The sequence below is a fragment of the Pogona vitticeps genome, chromosome 8 (assembly GCF_051106095.1).
Source record: "Pogona vitticeps strain Pit_001003342236 chromosome 8, PviZW2.1, whole genome shotgun sequence".
Classification (NCBI taxonomy): Eukaryota; Metazoa; Chordata; class Lepidosauria; order Squamata; family Agamidae; genus Pogona; species Pogona vitticeps.
Genome location: NC_135790.1, coordinates 694,355 through 713,154, shown reverse-complemented (window position 1 = coordinate 713,154; position 18,800 = coordinate 694,355). Strand labels below are relative to the sequence as shown.

The 18,800-nt window shown below is 55.9% G+C and overlaps 2 protein-coding genes across 2 annotated transcripts; both read right to left on the bottom strand.

The window, feature by feature from the left end:
- Positions 1 to 1,449: 1,449 nt before the first annotated feature.
- On the bottom strand, positions 1,450 to 5,961 carry DGUOK (deoxyguanosine kinase). Its single transcript, XM_072978907.2, has 7 exons — positions 5,627 to 5,961; positions 4,624 to 4,736; positions 3,650 to 3,840; positions 3,340 to 3,487; positions 2,843 to 2,958; positions 2,323 to 2,422; positions 1,450 to 2,146 (listed from the first exon to the last, which is right to left on the bottom strand). Exons 1-7 carry the CDS (start codon positions 5,709 to 5,711, stop codon positions 2,081 to 2,083), a joined length of 819 nt encoding a protein of 272 aa, XP_072835008.2. The 5' UTR covers positions 5,712 to 5,961; the 3' UTR covers positions 1,450 to 2,080.
- Positions 5,962 to 7,148: 1,187 nt separating this feature from the next.
- Positions 7,149 to 16,953, bottom strand: ACTG2 (actin gamma 2, smooth muscle). Its single transcript, XM_020780121.3, has 9 exons — positions 16,834 to 16,953; positions 13,905 to 14,065; positions 11,830 to 11,958; positions 11,502 to 11,612; positions 10,556 to 10,640; positions 9,587 to 9,748; positions 9,063 to 9,254; positions 8,173 to 8,354; positions 7,149 to 7,396 (listed from the first exon to the last, which is right to left on the bottom strand). The coding sequence occupies exons 2-9, from the start codon at positions 14,028 to 14,030 to the stop codon at positions 7,253 to 7,255; spliced, it is 1,131 nt and encodes a 376-aa protein (XP_020635780.1). The 5' UTR covers positions 14,031 to 14,065; positions 16,834 to 16,953; the 3' UTR covers positions 7,149 to 7,252.
- Between the last annotated feature and the right edge of the window lie 1,847 nt (positions 16,954 to 18,800).

Below are 18,800 nucleotides of genomic sequence, written 5' to 3'. Positions count from 1 at the left end.
CTTAGGCCAGGCTCCCTCCTTTTTCTGGTCCTGGGGGGTTATTACATTTTGACAGGCATCGATAAACACCCTTCTTAAGGAGCTAGGGTGGTCGGTTTCAGGCAAAACATCAACTAAAACATCTCAGCATCTTTTAACACACACCCTCTTCCCCCCCCCCAAAAAAAAGCCCACCAAGGACTCCCACCCACTTCTTCAGGTGCAGGTGGTGAATTATACGCCACGGAAGCTCACGCTGAAATTGGCTGCCTTGGGGTCCTTTTGGGGAGAAAAGCAGGCTAAAAATCTTTTAAATAAAGAATAATAAACTGATGTGTCACATGTGAGAATTTCCCATGTTCCTTCTTGCAACAACACCCAGGGGTGTCTGTGTTCTGCTTTTCCTTTTACACCTTTTTTTTTTCCTCCTCTGCAGGCGTTAAGTGGCTTGGGGGACCTTTAGGAGGGGAGACGCCAACCTCTGACTTAGCTGGGCTCTGCCAGCATCTGCGGCAGCCACGGAGTCCCCCCCTCTTCCTGCACACCGCTTCCTAGAGGCCCCTGGGGACCCCCCAGGGGAGGTGGTGGAAGCCTTGCTGGCCTCAGGTTGCCCACACACACACACACACACAGAGAGAGAGAGAGAGAGACGCGCGACGCCTGCCCTTCTTTCCGCCACCTGTCCCACAGGGCCCACTTGCTGGCAGCAGTCCACCCCAAGCATCATTCCACCCAAGCGAAGGAACGGCATGGGTTGGCGACCCCCCCCCGAGGCCTCCCCCGGCCCGCCAGGAGTCCGTGCATCCTTGGTAGAACCGCACCGTGTTTTTGGCAAAGTCCCCAAGTCGCTTCAACTTGGAGCCTTTCATGGAACTTTTTGCTGCCTGGCGAGAGAGCCACCTAGCGTGCAGCCAGGGCTGCCAAGCCGAAGCGCCTCCGCCCGACCGACCGACCGACCGCCGGGTTCCTCTGCAAACTCCTTTCCCCGGGGTAAAGGCAGCCTGCGCTTTGCTCCTGGCAGAGCCCAAGGGCCTCCAGGAAGCAGTGTGCAGGGCCTCGCTCTAATCCAGGGCCTCGCTCGGGTGGTCAGTCCTTCGAGCCCAGAAATAATGTGGACCAGGGGATTATGGGAACCGTAGTCTGAGAAGAAAAGATTGGTTTTCCATAAGCGCCATCCATTCAGCCACCCCATCCGCCTTCAAGGGGCAACCCACCCACCCCCACGTTGTGCCTGGCTCAGGGCCGTCTGGGAAGAGGACACACCTGTGTGGCTCCGCTCAGAAACAAGGCGCGCGCACACCAGCTGACCGTGAGAAACAATGTTGACCCGCAAGCGAACAAGGGTCAGGCCTTCAAACCGCCTGGGCTCTCTCTCTGAAGCGCGGCCACCCTGCCCACCAAAGGTCAATTCTGCTCGCCGTTTCCACCCTCCTCTGCCATTCTTTCACCAGAAAGCCCTGGAAAACGATCTCCTCAAGGGACAGATTTTATTAACTTAAATCACAGCACATCATAAGGAGGGCTATGCGGCTCGTTCTTATTCATTCCAGGGTATCTTCCAGGCTGCAAAGCACTTCCAGTCTCGTGGCTGGTGCCCGAGCTGCCTGCAGCGCCACTGATTTCTGAAGTGATCACTTAACAAGGGGGGGGGGGGGAGGGAGCGCTAAAGATGTGAAAGAGCGGGACACTCTTTAACCGCCTTCCGCCATTTAGGGGAGCCGGATGTTCCCGTCCGAAAGGGGCAGGAGGGGGTCCCTCTTCTTCCAGGATGCGGGAGGGAAGGGCAGGACCGTGACCTTCGCTGACAGAAACACCCCCAGCTGACGGCCACAACCTTGAGGGACGCAGGCATGGGGGGGGGCGTGCCTGATCAGAACTGGCCACGAGGAGAAACCGCCACCTCCTACAGCTTGACCAGGCTGGGCTCGGGACCCTTTTGCCAACGGCACGGCGAGAGCCTGGGCTCACGGCTCTCGTGCAGCACGACCGGTGGCGCCGAATTCCCAGGAGGAGTGAGCCCCTTCCGGCTCAGCTCTTCCCTCCAGAGGGTCTCCACCATCGCGGCTCGTGAGGGGCTTGGCCGTTGGAACCACGTCCTCCGCTAGGAAGCAGCGGCCGAGGCAGACGGGAAAGCTTCTGGGGAAAGGCTCTCCACGAACCTTTTCACCTGCAGAAAAACGAAAGGCCTCTTCAGCCCGCCTCCCAGGAAGGGCGCAGGCGGAGCCGCTCCCCGGCTACGGTCCAAGGAACAAAGCAGACGAGACAAGGCCTGTCCACAACTTCCACCCTGACCCAAGAAGACCATCCCCGTTTCCCTGCAATACCCAAGGGGGCCGGTTTTACCTGGCTCAAAAGCTTCCCTTGCTCGCTCGGATCATTTTCAAAGTCCTTTGAGACATCGAGAAGCAGGACTGGAGTGGCTCTTAAGCGTTCCGAGTGGATCCTGTGGGGCCAAAAAAGGACAGAGTCTGCTTTATTCTTTGACAGCGTGGACGGGCTCACTTTCCTGAGCCCTCTTTTTTTTTCATATGTGTTTGGATTCCTTTCACAGATCCATTTCATTTCCATTCTGGGGCAAGACAGGATTACATTCTAGATTTGCTGTGAGCCCCACCCTCATCACTGCAAAGCGCACGGCTGCCCAAAAAGCACATCTCTGTTGACTTTTAGAGGGGGAGGTCGGGCTCCGGGGAGCGACCTGTCTTCCCCCACCCCAGCAGATCTAGGACCGGGTTCAAAACAGAGAAGACCCAGCACCGCATCAGGAGCAGGGGACAGGAGGCGGCTGCGAGGGGTGGGGGGGACGCCTCTGCTCCCGCCAGGCCCGGCCTCGTGTCCCGAGAGAGACGCTTCCCCTACTCACGGGGTCGTCTTCGTCACCAGCCAGCTTTCGTGCTGGGCGTGGAGCTGCTCCAGGTAGTGCAGCGGGACCTCCCTCTCCTCCGGCCTTCCTCGGTGGCGCATCCTCTCCAAACAGACCTAGAGAGGAGGACAGGACGGCTGAGGACCAGGCCAGGGGGCTCCCCTTGTGGGTCAGCAGCAACCCAGAGGTTTCCACATCAGGAAAGGAGGAGCTGAGGTTTCGATGGGACCAAAGAAGAGCTGGAGGTGTCCGAGCGTCCTTCTCTCCATCAAGGGCCTTTCCAGGCCTGGCTCAGGAGGGCTTCTGTTGGCCCCTTCTCCCCAAGGGGGCTGGCACAAAGACCAGCCACAGCAGGGAGGGGGAGGGAGGACCTCCCAAGAAGGAGCACACAGAGCCATTTCGAAAGACCCTTTTTGGTGGGGGGGGGAGAGAGAAAGGCCAGCCATGAGTGCAGGTGATTCCCTGACCCGCGGAAAGGGCGCTCCCTTGTCCGTTACCTCTGGAGGCGCCCGGAGATACAGGAAGCCATGGAGGTCCAGCCGGTCCTCAAAGGCTCGCAGGAGGAAGGTGTGCCAGTCCTGGTAGATGACCCACTCAATGTCCGCCAGGTGGCCGATCTCGAAGAGGTTTTTTGCAAAGACGTACCTGGGGTGAGGTGGGGAGCCGCCATGAAGGGAGGGCTGTTCAGGGTGAGCATCAGGGAGACCTCAAACCCAACCCAACCCCTTTTTTGGGTGGGGAGCAGGATGGAAGACCTCCTCCGAGGGCTTTTGGGGGAGGGGGCATCAGAGCCTTCCGGCACCCTACCTGTCGCTGTACACAGACCGCTCAAAGACCTGGACAAAGTCCTGCCCCTCTGGAGGCTTCGCTGGGGGAGGCTCCAGCTGGGCCTTGAGCCGGCTCAGGCAGGAGTAAGTCTGGAAGGTGTAGGACCACCGGGAAGGCTCCTGATAGATCATCTGCAGCAGGTTCCCAAAGCCCGGGGAATGAGAGGAGGCCTGGAGGAGGAAGAGGAGGGCGAAGGCTGCCGTTGCAGAATAAAATGGAAGGGGAAGCACCCGAAAAAAGGGGGTTGCTTTGCCATTGGGGGGGGAGTGGGGTTGCTTGGGGAGAGAAGACGTATCCACAACAGGCCTACACGGCAAGGGTGGCTGCTGATCCCCCCCACACTGGGAGTGGATGACCGCTTTTCCCTCCAAGCCTCCCTTGGGCACGGGGGCCGGTCACCAGAGTGGGCTTCAGCAGGTCAGCGACGCAGGGACAAACCAGGAATGAGGTGTTGCTGCGCACTGTTCTGGGCAGGAGGTCCAGAGCCACAAGAGACCCCTCTCAAATCAGCGGTCTGCAAAATGTGGGTCCCGGCTGCTCTTGGGATACATCTTAACAGAAGGCTAACTAGACCCGCTGACGGTTTCCAGGAGCTACAGCTCAAGAACAAAACGGACGGAAGCCCCGACAGGAAGGGTTTCTGGCTCGCCCTGTGAAATGCTGCGCACCGGAGGTCACGGAGGTGCGCGAAGGACAGCTGCCTTCTAGCAGAAGGAAAGGAAACGGAAAGGGGGACTTTGGTCCCTGTCCCTAAATGACGTTGCTGACTCACAGACCCACGACGGAACCGTGGCCGTTCTCCCGATTAATTTTTGAAACATTTACGGCTGCAGCTCCCGAGAGGAAAGTCAGCACGCGATAACGCAGCAAGGAGGCCCAATTGCGCGGCAGAGTTCAAGGGTCCCGCGGCGACTAGCTTGGAGAGGTTCTGCACTCAGAAGGCGTTACCTTACCTGACGGGGCCCGTCGCCCTGGACCTTCTGCCACCTGGAGACCGGCTCTGGGGTCAGGTGCCACGCGGGAAACGCTTTTCGGAGGAGCCTCACAAAAGTGGACTTCCCCACCGCTGTAGGACGTGAAAAACAAACACACCAGAAGAGCCGTGAGCGCCGTCCGGCTGGGTGGAAAGCCTGGCCTTGTCTCCTCTTCGCGCCCACACAAAATGTGGCCACCCTGGAGGGAGGGGGGGCTCCTGCCACTTGGGCACCCCCCTGGACGGGGACAGGTGGCCTCTTCCCACCCAGAAGCAGGTCTCCCGGCTGGCTGATGACTCGGTGTCCGTGGGGCTCGGTGCCCCCCCCCCCGGGGCCAGTCCACTTCCTCGGCCCCCCACCCCCACCACCCCCCCCCTTCTTCCCGGGGCATCACCCTCTTCCTCCTCCTCCTCCTCCTCCTCCTCGGCCTGCCTGCCTGCTTCCACGCGGGCACCGCACCGCACGGCCGGCCTTCCCCACAGAAGGGATGGGATTTCAATCCATCAATCAATCAATCAATCAATCAATCAATCAATCAATCAATCAATCAATCAATCAATCAATCCTTTAAAATCGGTTTTAGCCCCCACCCCCACCCCCGATTTCAATCCATTCGATTTAAAAAAAGAACATTGATATTTTTTAACCCACCCTGCGTATACAGCTGTTGCAAAAAATAGAGGCTGCGGGCGACGGCATCATCCCCATCATCTCCCTCCCCCCCCTTTGCAGGCCACGACCCCCCCCTCCACCCCTCGCCCTGCCTTCGCCTCCCCGGGTCTCGTTCCCTCGGCGTCGCAGCGCCCGCAGCCCGTGGGCCCCCGGGATCAAAAGCCTCTCTTTTTCTGGGGGTGGGGGTTTTGCAATCCCAGGCCCTCCGCTCCGCCGGGGGTGGGGGGTGGGGGGCGCAAGCGTGCCTCGGGGCGCGTGCAGAGTGCATCCCCGCCATCCTCACCCTCCTTGCCCCCTCCGGCCCGCTTACCGATGTTGCCCTCCACTGAAAGCCTCTTGCCCGCCTCCCAACACAAGCTCCGCGCCCCCGCCCCCGCCATCATCACCATCATCATCCGCAACGCCGCCAAGGATACAGCCCGGCGCCCGGCACGCCGAGCCTCCTGAGCCGCACTGCGCGTGCGCAGAAAAGTCCTGGAACGAAGCCACTCGTGATCTTCCGGCGCCCCAAGGGCTCACGGCCTTTGGGTCTCTCCGTAGAGTTCCGGCCCTCAAGCGCCGCCCCTGCCGCCGCCATTGGCGGGGTCGGAGGTGCTTTTCCGCCCCGTCCCAAAAGAGAAGCCTCGCGGAAAGCGGAGTACAATGGGGGTTCCTCCTGCTCCCTCCCCGGGGGGGGGGGGGGAAGCGCGGGATTCTGGGAGTTGTAGTCCAGAAAAAAATGCAAAGGGAGGTGATGCCCAGAAAGTAACGGATACCCTCTCTGGCCAGGCTGGGGACGCAGCAGCTGCAATTCGCCCCCTTCGTCTGCTAGGGAGGAGAAGGAGGGGGAGCACCTGGGCTGGCTCGCCTGCGTGCTTTCCTTCTCAGCATGACAGACAAGGGTGCTCCTGAGCATGTCTGAAGGACCAAAGCCTTTAGAAGGGGCAGACCCCCCCTCCCTGTTCGCAGGGTTCTCGGGGTGCAGGCGGGCCTGGTTCCTGCAAGCAGCCCATGCATTTGCCATCACTTGGCTGCCCGCTGGTCCTTCACTCGGCTCTTTCCCCCTCCCTGGTCGCTCTGGCGGGACATCCCTCCCAGTTTGCCTTTCCGCTGGATTTGCTGCCTTTGCAAGGGGCCAAGAAGGCGGCCGCCCGCCCGCCCAGCCCCCGAAGCCTGCCTCCTTTTGCCGCCTTCCTCTTCTTCGTGCTCAGGTTCTGCCGCCTGGCGCATGAAAGGAAGGAGGCACCTCCAGGGGAAGGAGCTTCCAGGACCAGTGGCCTTCCCTCCCTCCTTCCCTCCCTCCCTTTGGGCTCAGCTGAAATGGGCCCGATTAAAAAGTGGTAGTAGAGAAGGTTGTCTGGTTCGGCTGCGCCTTCCAGCCCACCTCAGGCCCGGCAGTGGGAGCCCTGGGGATGCCCTTTCTAAACCTGCAGGACTGCCCTTGCTCCCTCCGAGTGCCCTCTCTCCCCCCCCCCGAACCCTGAGCCAGAACAGCAAACAGGGCTCGGGGCGCCTGAAAGGCTGAGAGGGCCACCACCACCACCCCGTGTGTGTGTGTGTGTTTCCACAGCCGCTTGTGCCTTCACAGAGGTCGAGCCACCTTTACAAGTCAGTCAAGGCCTTGCCTTGTGCTTCTCCTGCCACAGACCTCACCGGTTCCCCTTTTGCAAGAGAGGTTTCTTTGATGGGACACCCATTTCCCCACCACCACCACCACCACCAGCCCCCGCTTCCACTTTCTCTGACCACCCCCTTCAGAGAAATCCATTCCTGCCGTGGCACTTCCAGTAAAGTCAGAGAGGAGCTAGGCTGGAGGGTTAAAAACCAAGGCACAAAAGGGCCGCAGAGCAGGCTGGCTTGAAAAATGTTTTTAATGCTTATTGAAGGATGAGAAAGAAATGCAGAGAGAGAAGAAGGACGAGGTGCTCCGTGCGGCGCGAGAGGCCAGCCAGGCTCTTTAGAAGCACTTCCGGTGCACAATCGACGGGCCGGCTTCGTCGTACTCTGGCTTGCTGATCCACATCTGCTGGAAGGTGGAGAGGGAGGCCAGGATGGAGCCTCCGATCCAGACGGAGTATTTGCGCTCGGGAGGAGCAATGATCTGCCAAAACATTTGCCAAAGAGAGTCAGCCGTTGGAAGGGAGATACACACACACACACACACAAACACACACACACACACACACACACACACACACACACACACACATGCCCTTTGCCCACATCCTTCCTGGCCACTCACTCCCAGGGAAGACCCTAATCATCCTTTGCCCACATCCTTCCTGGCCACTCACTCCCAGGGAAGACCTTAATCATCCTAACACTGCCTGTGGGGGGGGGGGGGAATGGTGCTGCCGCCAGGGCATCCTCAGCCAGTCTCTGGCAGAAGGCTTGAGTCAGAGGTGGAGGTGGGCTTTGAAAGGACAGCTTGATCCGTGAACTTCTGCCATAATAATGCCACCGAGTGCAGCTTCCCCCTCCCCCCCCCCCCCGAAAGCCCAATAAGACTTGCTTGCCTTCAGGGTGCTACAGAAAGGCTCTTTGTTATAGGAGCTGAAATGCTAACAACTGCTCCATTCGTATGATCTGAGTGGCTGCGTCTGGAAGTTATTAAAATAAACCACTTCCAGAGTTCATACCAAAGGGGCATGATCCAGGAAATCATAAGCTCAAAAGCTGTTCTGTTGCTGGGTTTTCGGAAGAGGGATCATCCCCTCTACCCATGGACTATCTCCTCCCCTCCCTCTCCACCCCCCCAAGCAGGCTGCGGGTGCCCCCATGTTCTCACAAGGGCCTTCCACTCCCAACGTTTTCTGTGGCACCAGGTGGCAGCTGGGCTCAGAGGAGGGCTGCCCGCCCCAGATGGACCAGACTTGCCTTTATTTTCATGGTGCTGGGCGCCAAGGCGGTGATTTCCTTCTGCATCCTGTCCGCAATGCCCGGGTACATGGTGGTTCCTCCGGAAAGGACGTTGTTGGCATAGAGGTCTTTCCGGATGTCGATGTCGCACTTCATGATGGAGTTGTACGTGGTCTCGTGGATGCCGGCGGATTCCATGCCTGCGGGAAATGGCACAAGCTCAGTGGGGGGGGGGACCCTTTCAGCGAATCCTCTCCAATTTAGATCCCTGCATCTACCGGTCCACAGTCTTCCCTCCTTGACAAGATTCTTTTGCAAAGAGGAAAAACAAATCAAATCTGGAAAGCCACGGGGAGAGGCTGCAGAAGGGCTTCCACCACATGGAGGATTTCCCAGGTCTGGACCCCACCCAGGAGATCCAATCCATGAGGGAGGGGAAAGGAGGTCCTGACCATAGCCTTGGCCAGATCCAGCCTTCCTCAGAGCCCCTTGCCGGTTCTGCCTCTCCTGGGGGGGGGGGGCTTCCCGTGTTTGTTCGACAGCAAGCAGGAAAGCCCAGCGAGGATGGACCAAAGCAGTTGCCCTTGGCCTTCGGGGCTTGTTATGGGTTTTTTTTAAGCTAGCTGAAGAGCTAGCCCCATTTCAGGATTTAATTTAAAATTTGCCTTGATCCTCTCTCCTCTCCTTGTGTGGAACCATCTCACAGAAGGGTGGTCGCTGCCTCCCTTCCATGAGTTCCCAGGTTGGATTCATGAGCATCAGGTTGTGTCAGGGTTGAATCGTGAGCCTCCAAAAGGAAAACGTTCCCTCGGGATGGGACAGGAGAGCTCCTTGAGGGACCCTCCAGGCTCCCAGACCCCCCCGGATCCCCCGGCACCCAGCCCTCCCCGCAGGAGCCGAGGACTCACCGATGAAGGAGGGCTGGAAGAGGGTCTCCGGGCAGCGGAAGCGCTCGTTGCCGATGGTGATGACCTGGCCGTCGGGCAGCTCGTAGCTCTTTTCCAGGGAGGAGGAAGAGGCGGCCGTGGCCATCTCGTTCTCAAAGTCCAGAGCCACGTAGCACAGCTTCTCCTTGATGTCCCGCACAATTTCTCGCTCCGCTGTGGGCGACAGAGGCGGGGGTCACCGCAGGCAGCCTCCCGGGTGGGTGGGAGAGAAGGGGGCAGAAGTGGCAGGTGTGTGTGTGGGGGGAGAGAATCAAGAGTCTGTAGGTAGGAAGAGGGAGGGAGGGAGGGAAGGAGACCCCTGGGCCAGGAAGCTCTCTTGAAACTAGCATGGGGGGGGGGCTATCGTTTCAACAAGGCATGCATGAAAGGACCTCTCGTGTCCCTTGTTAATTTGGGAGGAAGCCTCAGCCCCTTCCCTGACACTATGGGACAAGTAAAAGGGGCTGCTCTTCCCCAGCGGCCTGAGGGTCCCAGTCCTTCCTTACCGGTAGTGACAAAGGAGTAGCCCCTCTCTGTCAGAATCTTCATGAGGTAGTCCGTGAGGTCACGGCCGGCCAGGTCAAGGCGCATGATGGCGTGGGGCAGGGCGTAACCTTCGTAGATGGGCACGTTGTGAGTGACGCCGTCCCCGGAGTCCAGAACAATACCTAGGGAGACAAGAGGGACATATTCTGTTGGGTGAGGAGGGGTTCGATCCAAGAGAGCTGCCCTCCCCCTATCCTGTCCTCGGAAAAACTGCCACCCACTGCCGACAGCAGCGTCTCCCGCAAAACACGGCGTTCTGTGCCAGCTGAAAGCCGACAGTCACAGGCACTTCTGCAAGACTCTGGATGAGCGATAGCTCTGGTTTCATCCTGTTGTAACTGTCCAAGAGCTTCTGCTCAAGAGTCCCAGGAAGCGTCGTGCAGTGGAAAAGGGAAGACCGTGTCTCACCACGTTGAGACGAGACACATGCAAAGCACGGAGAGCAGATTCTGCAGCCCCCTTGAGGATGGGCCAAGAAAGCTGGCCAAGAGGGGAACAAGCGCTTGCTGCATGGTGTGTGTGTGTGTGTGTGTGTGTGTGTGTGTGTGTGTGTGTGTGTGTGTGTGTGTGTGTGTGTGTGTGTGTGTGTGTGTGTGTGTGTGTGTGTGTGTGTGTGTGTGTGTGTGTGTGTGTGTGTGTGTGTGTGTGTGTGTGTGTCTCTCTCTCTCTCTCTCTTTATACAATGGGCAGAACACATAGACAGGCTCTTGAGTGACAGCTAGCTTTCCCTCCTTCCTAAGATTAGTGAGCCGAAGGGAAGGAGCAGGCGATATTCCTGCAGGAGGTGTGCAGCACAGAGGCGCCCCATGAGCCAGGTGGCACAGCTGCTTTCCGAACGGTCTCCCCAGAGAGAATGGCTACCATTTGGCACCTCCGGTGGGCCAGGGGTGGCCTTTCTTCCTAAAGAGCAAGGGTAGTCAAGCACTCACCGGTGGTACGGCCGGAGGCATAGAGGGATAACACCGCTTGGATAGCAACGTACATGGCAGGGACGTTGAAGGTTTCAAACATGATCTAGGAGGGGGAAAGAGAGAGAGGCGCAGGGTGTAAAATGCTGCAGCCTTCTCTAAAACGATTTTCCTGAAGCTGGACAAGCAACCTTTTTTTCCCACAAGACAGAAAGCCCACAAGACACCACTCAAAACAGCAAAAGTGTGTCACTAATATGTTGCCCCCACTTAAAGCACCCTCTGAATAGTTTACATTTTAATTATGCACAAGCCACACATTGCTGCCCCTCATCCATGTGGGCGCTCAATTGCACAAAACTCAAGCCAGCTACCTGAACCTGTAGGGATCAAACTCAGGTTGTGAGCAGAGTCTTCACTGGAGTACTGCAGTTTAATCACGGTGTCCCAAGGCTTTTCCGACACAGGGCACAGCGCTCAGGGACTTATTCCCACTCCAGCCTCATCAAAGTGAAAAACTGCCACACAATAACACGGTACTGCCCTGGCCTTGAGTGAAGAAACAGGCAGCTCCCTCTGAGTGGTATATACAGTACATCTTTTTTGTCTTGGATGCCCCCTGAAACTCCTCAATTGAAGCCAGGGCTGCCTGTACATGTCCACGGGTACAGCCTTCCTCCCACCCCGGCCGACTGCTCCAGGCTGGCGCCCCAAAGCATCCAGCACTTTTTTGCAGTGGGCAGCCAAGGTCCCCTCAGCCATGCTCTCCCAGGTCTTGCTGAACACCAAGGTGTGCCTCCCTGATGGCCTTAGCGGTTTCCCCGATGCCTCCAAGTGCACAGGGGTCCACGCTGGTCCCCAGGCGTCAAAACTGAGGGGCAGCCTCTTTGCTAGGGCAGCAGGTAGGAGCGACTCCTCCTTCTCTCAGCAGCAGCAGCAGCAGCAGAATCTGGACGGGCCGGCTTACCTGCGTCATCTTCTCCCGGTTCGCCTTGGGGTTCAGGGGGGCCTCTGTCAGAAGGGTGGGGTGTTCCTCGGGAGCCACTCGCAACTCGTTGTAGAAAGAATGGTGCCATATCTGGAAGGAAGAAGCCCAAGAGGGTTGGCAGTGAGGCTCCCGGGTTTTGCCTGAACCCCCCTTCCTTCTCAGCTCAGGTGAGCGGCAGAACTAAAATGCTCTGTGCTCCAGAGTCTCCCCCGTTCCACCGATACAGTATTTGGGGTTAGTGTTTTCAGACAAGCACCCAAGACCCCACTGCAGCCTCCCACTGAGACAGAATCCCCTCTCACCGCACCTTCTCCATATCATCCCAGTTGGTGATGATGCCGTGCTCTATGGGGTACTTGAGGGTCAGGATGCCTCTCTTGCTCTGGGCTTCATCCCCGACGTAGCTGTCCTTCTGGCCCATCCCCACCATCACGCCCTGGAGAACGGAGGAGGAGGAGGAGGATATAAGCAACAACCACAACAACAGCTGCAACCTCCGGCTGCAGGAAAGCCAGCAAAGGGTTTTGGGACAATTGAGCAAATTTGGAAGAAAGGCAAGACCGAAATGTAAAAATGAATCATTTATAGGAAACATCCCTCCCTTTCCTTCCACGGCCACTTTAGGACCTGGCCTGTTCCTCATTGCCTTGAAATCTATGAGCGCAGGAAGGGGACAATGTTTCTAAATTAATTTATTTAAGTGCCTTTCCAGACCCTTTTAAAAAATATTCAGACCGGCATACCTCAGAAGCAGAAAGGTGTGTGGGCAATGCACACCTCCAGAGGAGAACCACAGAGAGAGAGAGAGAGAGAGAGAGAGAGAGAGAGAAAGACTTCCAATCTCACCCATGGCTATGAAGTCACCAAGAAACTGAGCCGGGACGTCATTCGGTGACCAAGCAAAATGCCTGCCTTTATGTGAGGGCAGAGGGTGGCATGAAGAGCCATTTATGCCCTGGACCTGCCCAGCGTTTCTGCCCCATCAGTGCCCCCCCCCGGAGATCTCCCAGCAGAATTAGAATGGTCTGGGAGCCAAGCTGCCCCCCCACCTCCCCGCACACACTCCCCCCCCCCCACATATCCTGGACGAGCAAAGAGACCAGCTGAGCCCGTCGGCCGTCATCACCTTGAACCCAGCAACACATCTCCAGCATCCTTCCCACAGACAGTCACAACACGCATTCATGCCAACACATCACACCCATGGGGACTGGGAGATGTGGCTGGTCCAGCCGCAAGCTGGAAGCCAGACCGGGGGGGGGGGGGGGTAATGCAGTCAGCCTGTCATTGGAAGCAGAGCTCCCCGAAGAAGAGGTAGGGAGGTACGGGACATCCCTGTAGCTCAAGGAAACTTCCCTTGCCCCCCCCCCCCCGCCTTGCAGGTGAGCTGGCTTTCCTGGGGGGAGGGGGTCATCAGGAAGCCGAGCCCAGGCTCCCTCTGCATCTCTGACGGGCTCGGAGCCAGAGCTGTGGGGGAAAACTCCGGAAGGAAAGTGTAAGGCCAGGACGTGTGTGTTGGGCCCCCACCCTGGGCTTTGATCCTCAGCCAGTTCCTCCTGCTCAGATCCACAGGGGGGGGGATGTTCCCAGAAGGCTTAAGTGCACACACGCTCTCTTGTGTCACCAAGAGATTTTCCAATATGTACCAAACCCACTTCTCCTGACTGTCTAAATTCTGCAGCGGATCTTTTCCCCAAATGACTTCTGCAAAGCGGCCGACTGGCGAGTCCCTTTGCTCCTGTGGGGCTGGCCCCAATCCCCGGAAGGAAGCAAGGAGGGCCTTTCAAACCTACCCCTGTTCTCAGTGGGGATGAAACTGACTCCACATTGGCCAATTTCAGGGCTCATTTTCTTTAGTCGGTGGAAACTGGCATTCTTTTTTTCTTGCAGTGTCTTGTGTAAGAAACAATGTATTTCTTTCTGTTATCCAGCTTGAACAGGACAAACCGGTGTAACACTTGTTTCAAAACAGTGAGCTTTGGAACATTTTATTTCCATGTAACCATTTTCTGCTTGCTTCTCCTTTCCTGCGTTTACTGGTAACGAATTGTAACCCTTTCTTTAAAAAAAAACAACCAAATGTCTGGTTTTCTATCTCATGTTTCTTTGGGCTGGTTGTTTTGGCAAGTTCCTGCCTAAAATCATAATACTGTACTGTATCCTTTTAAACATCAACACCAGTGTTTCCTGAATGCGCCTCTGCCTCCAGCCGGGAGAGCCTCTCCAGACTCGCCTGCCCACCTCGGGGCCTCGACCGAGCCGTCTGCCGTCTGGGCTTCTGGTGCCCTTCCTTTGCGTTGGATCGGGATGCCTGCCCTGCGTTTGTCTACATCCCCCCCCTCCCCGCCCAACAAGCACCCCGGAGGGACCTGCGATACAAACCTGGTGGCGTGGGCGACCCACGATGGAGGGGAACACAGCCCGGGGAGCGTCATCACCAGCAAACCCGGCCTTACAGAGCCCGGAGCCATTGTCACACACGAGAGCGGTGGTCTCCTCTTCACACATGCTGAGACAGGAGGTTGTGCCAGGAGGCGAGGGATCTGGAAGACGGGAGGCCAGAAAGGGCAGGGCCGTTCAGCCATCAGGACAGAGAAGGGAAGGCTCCCCCCCCCCCCCGCTGCATCGCCACACACCCTTAACCCTCCAAACCCTCCCCTATGTGCGAGGGGGGGGAAGGAGCCTGGGCCATCATAGAAAGGAAAATGCTCTCTCCCCCCCCCCCCGCTCCATGGCTCCTCCGCTGAGCCCTGAAACTGACTTGGGGGGGGGGGAACGACCGACACAGTCTCGCCCTGATCTACCCCACAGCTGGAGGGGGAGGAAGGCCATGCCCACCCCCTTCTGCTCACCAGAAGAAAAGCAGGTTCAAAACATAAGAGATAGACAGCTATAAACATAGACAGAGCCCCCCCCCCCCGTGCGCAAAGCCAGCCTGTCTCTGAATACCAGATACCGACTGGAATAGGCAGGAGCAGGAGAGGGGGCCCCCCACGGCACGCTTCCCCGTGGCATCTCCGTGGCCTTTGCTGGAAACCGGCTGTGGGTCTGACCCTGCCTGGCCTGACTGTGTGATCTGACCGGCTCTGTCCGGTATAAAAATTCTTCCCAGGCTGGCACTTGCCAGCCCAATACCACGTATTTCCCCTTTTCAAATCCCATGCCAAGGTGGCGATCCCAAAGCGTTTCCCTTGGGGCCCCATCCCTCACCCAGCCTGTGGCTTGGTCCAACAGGCTTCATGGATAATTGCTGGTCTAAACCGTGTCCCCAATCAAGGTTTGACATTTGAGGTTTTAATTTTAATTTTTTTTAAGAAAAAGCTACTGCATACTCTGGGATCCTAGACTTTAGCACAAGCTACTGCAGAAAAGGTGGAAGAGAACACGAAGAGCTTTCTGACTCAACAAAGTACTAAAGTGAATTAACAAAGGTGAAGAAACCATAGCACACATAAACATTTCTTGAAGGAAGCAAGATGACTTGGCCAGGACGTGAGAAAGGAAAAGTACAGGCTGTTACAGCTGATCATTCCAGGTTAAAAAAAATCAGTGTGAGAGGGAACAACCAATCGGCTGCAAAATGTGGTTTTGATGCAGCAAAATGTCAATCTGTAGAGCAGTCGTGTTCACAGTTACAACAGCTACCATGAAACTACCCCCCCATGCACACACACACACACACAACACACACACACCCAGATAGGAAAAAATATTTCAAAATGAATCGTTTCACCCAGAAATGATCTGTTCTGATTTCAATCCCAGTTGGATTTAAACCTTTTATGGAGGCCAGACATAAAACTGTATCTGAAGAGGCCGTACCAGCAATACCATTTCAAATCATCTGCGGATTTCCAGACGATGATGTTCTAAATCTTTACTGGAGGAAGGAGGCTATATTTGCTTGTCATGCACGGCGTAATTTGCACCCGGGCTCCCACTGGCTCAGCGTCTTCCCCAGAGGCCAAGACTTGATTTTGACACAAGAAAAGCAGGTCCGGACGGAGGCAGAATGGATTCTGTTTAATGCTGAACCACAGAGAGATTTCATGCCTCAGAAAGGAAAGGAAAGGCTTCTGGATCAGAGGAGGATGCTTCCAGACAGATTTTAGCCCTAGCACCTCTTTGCCTAAAATGAAGTACTGTACTCTCTGGGTGGAACAGCAGAAACACAGCAGGATCAAAATCATTCTGGACGTCCCTCCGGTCTGATTCTAATCCCCCTTCATGTAAGAGGCAACTTTCGGTTTTTCCTTTTTTTCCTTCCCGCCCCCTTCCTGTTAACACAAAATTCCCCTGATCTGCCCTCTGGAAAATTTAAATCTCTCAGCGGGTACATCAGCAACACACACCCTAGAGCCAAACCAAAAACTGCAGGCGTGAATCAGAGCCTCCGTCTGGCGTGCGTCTCCAGAATGGGTGAGAGTAAACAGGAACATGAGGTACAACCCAGACTTTGGCCAAAAATGGAAGTAATCTTCCCGGCCCCTGCCTCCCCAAGGCCCCTCCCCACATTTTTCCTGCACATCTCAGCACACTGGGCTGCTTCGCGCAGCATTAAGATACAGGAAGGCGAGCAGCCCTTCAGAACGGGCGGCTGCTGATTTCAGCAGGCACAGTGGTGTCAGGACATCGGGAGGGAGGAGGACGATGGCCAGTTCCTCTCCCATTGTTTTCCCTCCATGGGAAGAGCAACAAAGCTTAAGCCTGTGCATCTGTGCACCATCATACCATAAATCTAGACAAGAAAGGCACCATGTTCCCATTCATTAGAAACAGGGAGACACGCATAGGTGGGGCACGCCTCACGCCACTTGGAGCTAATACCTGTACACTACAACAGCGCGCGCGCGCGCACACACACACACACACACACACACACACACACACACACACACACACACACACACACACACACACACACACACACACACACACACACACACACACACACACAGCGCAGAAAATGCAAACAAGAAAACAGAAGAAGAAGCAAGCGCTGTAATTAAATGGCCGGGCTTATAGGTGGATCTCCCAGAGATTTCCTCCAAGTATCATTTGCAGAAGGAAATTTAAGGCAAACACAGAACATCGCGGATCCTTTCTCAGTCTCTAGAAGTCCACTCCCCAGGAAGACTCATCTAAGGAGCAATTTAGAGATGCAACCTAAACCTGGCTAAACAGCGAGATGCTGCTAAGCCTCTTCACTGCTGCCTCTGGGGCCATCCCTCTGATTGTCCTCAGACAGGGTGGCCTCCTTCCCACTCCTACAAGGGTTAATGCAAGCAAACATCCTTGTGTGGTTACTCACCAAATGCACTCGAGAACTCCTTTCCACGGGGACTCTGTGCTGGTGGTGCCTTTGGTATAAATACCAGTGAGACTATAAAACCTCAGAGGCGGATCTCCCCAAACCGAGACCCTAAAAAGGCTAACGGATAGTATGTTAGCCATATAAGGTGTTTTATTTCATTATATTGACCTTGGGCTGGTGGTAGAACAGAGCTTTGTGAATTATGATTGTAAGAAAAATGTATGCAGGAAAAAAAGTTGGAAAGCCCTGCCTCAGTTTGTGGATCCGTTCCTTTTATGTTTTACTTTCATAAACAAGACAGGGGCAAGTCCTTATAAGCTGCATCGGGAGAGGAAGTACCGGCAGCTACAATCCAGGAGGCGAGAAAGTTACCAAGAATGGCCAGCACTGGACTGAGAACCCACTGGCTTCCCAGAGAGGAAATCCGGAAAGCCTCCCTCTTGCCACTGCCGGTTATGATGGAGAAGAGGAAGACCAAACACGAGATGGACTCGCTCCCTCAAGGAAGCCACAGGCTTGGGTTTACAAGTGCTGTTAAGGACAGGGCATCCCGGGGATCGGGTCACCCATAGGGTCGCCCTAAGCTGGGGGCAACTTGACAGCACCCTGGAAGATCCATCCATGACCTTCTAGTGAAAATGAAGGAGGCTTTAAAAAAATTCTCTTGCACCTTTCCTGTTGGCTTCCATGGGGTGGGTAGAGAACCCCACAGGGGATCGGGCCCTATGAGTCAACCCTGTCTCCTCCTCCTCACTCTAACACACTGCTTGTAATGGCACCCAAAGTAACTCTCACACCCTTTAGAAATATTGTGGCTTTTAGTGACATTTGGATGAGATACAAGTTCAAACCCTCTGCTTCTAGAACCACAACCTCTTAAATGAGGCCAGAAGGGAATGGGAGGGACAAGGGAAAAACAAAGGGAGAAAGGTGGTGGAGGGTGGGAGAAAAGGGGACCCCGGAAAGGGCAGGAAGGAGCATTCCATCCTCTCCCCCCCCCCCCGCAACTGGTGGCAGTGCTGTTCAGACCAGAAGACCACACGAGGCATCCAGGCTGCAGGTTAGAAATCACAAGAACTCTCCCAAAAAGTTTGATTTGCTGTTTTGTTCTTCTTACACACTTCAAAACCTGGTGGTGTTTTTCTTACACACGCTGCAGAAGAGGCTAGCGCTCCTGCGTCTTTGAAAAGGACATGATGGCTTCTACCTATGGTTTGATTTTAGGGGCAAATGTTCAAACCCACACCAGTTTCCAGTGCTGAAGGACAGCTGGTTGTTTCTTGTATGCGGGAACTTTTTCATAAGCTGAAGATCCTCAGATATTTATCCATTATCTTGCAAAGTTCTGTTTCACGCTTCAGTATTATTATTCCCAGTATGAAAGACAATCAAGAACCAGAACCACAAAGCAATAAAGCAATCCAACCCTGGCACAGAGGTTGAGCAGCAGCATGCAAACCACCTTGGTAGAAAGAGGAGGGTGGGAGGACCTCGAGAGACTAAAAAAGCTCTCTCTCTAATCAGCGCCTCCCTTCCCCACAAGGTGCTGTGCCTTGTCTCCCCACGTGTAAGGCCTTGGGGAGCCCCAAATGACAAAGCAGCAAGGGGCAAGGGGTGGGATATCCCGGAATGACCTGGAGGTATAAGTAGGTCTCTGGTGGAGAAAGCACATCCTCCAGCCCAGCGGATACGAAGCCCTGGAAGGCCCTCCAGAGAAGCAGAAGCACCAGCCGCCAGGGATGTGTGGCCACGGACTGAGAGCCAGGCAGGATTGGTCCAGTCCTCACAAGAGAGCCTCCCATTAGCTGGTCTCTTGTGAGCCGCCTGAGGGCCCTCTTTTGAACGGCAGCCCCCACAGGACATGTTACAGTAGTCAACTCAAGGGAATACATTCCCTCAACCATCAGCCACTCTGGGCTGTCCTGGCTCCCAGGCCACCTTCTCTTGACGGCCACTGCTGATGG

What these genes read in the sequence shown, in the direction of transcription:
- DGUOK (XM_072978907.2), bottom strand. Translation starts at nt 5,711, where the DNA reads ATGATGATGGTGATGATGGCGGGGGCGGGGGCGCGGAGCTTGTGTTGG. An exon ending in TTCAGTGGAGGGCAACATCG is followed by an intron (nt 4,737 to 5,626) that starts GTAAGCGGGCCG and finishes CACGTCCTACAG; the next exon opens with CGGTGGGGAAGTCCACTTTT. An exon ending in AGGGCGACGGGCCCCGTCAG is followed by an intron (nt 3,841 to 4,623) that starts GTAAGGTAACGC and finishes TTCCTCCTCCAG; the next exon opens with GCCTCCTCTCATTCCCCGGG.
- ACTG2 (XM_020780121.3), bottom strand. Translation starts at nt 14,030, where the DNA reads ATGTGTGAAGAGGAGACCACCGCTCTCGTGTGTGACAATGGCTCCGGG. An exon ending in TGGGTCGCCCACGCCACCAG is followed by an intron (nt 11,959 to 13,904) that starts GTTTGTATCGCA and finishes TCCGTTCTCCAG; the next exon opens with GGCGTGATGGTGGGGATGGG. An exon ending in ACTGGGATGATATGGAGAAG is followed by an intron (nt 11,613 to 11,829) that starts GTGCGGTGAGAG and finishes TCTTCCTTCCAG; the next exon opens with ATATGGCACCATTCTTTCTA.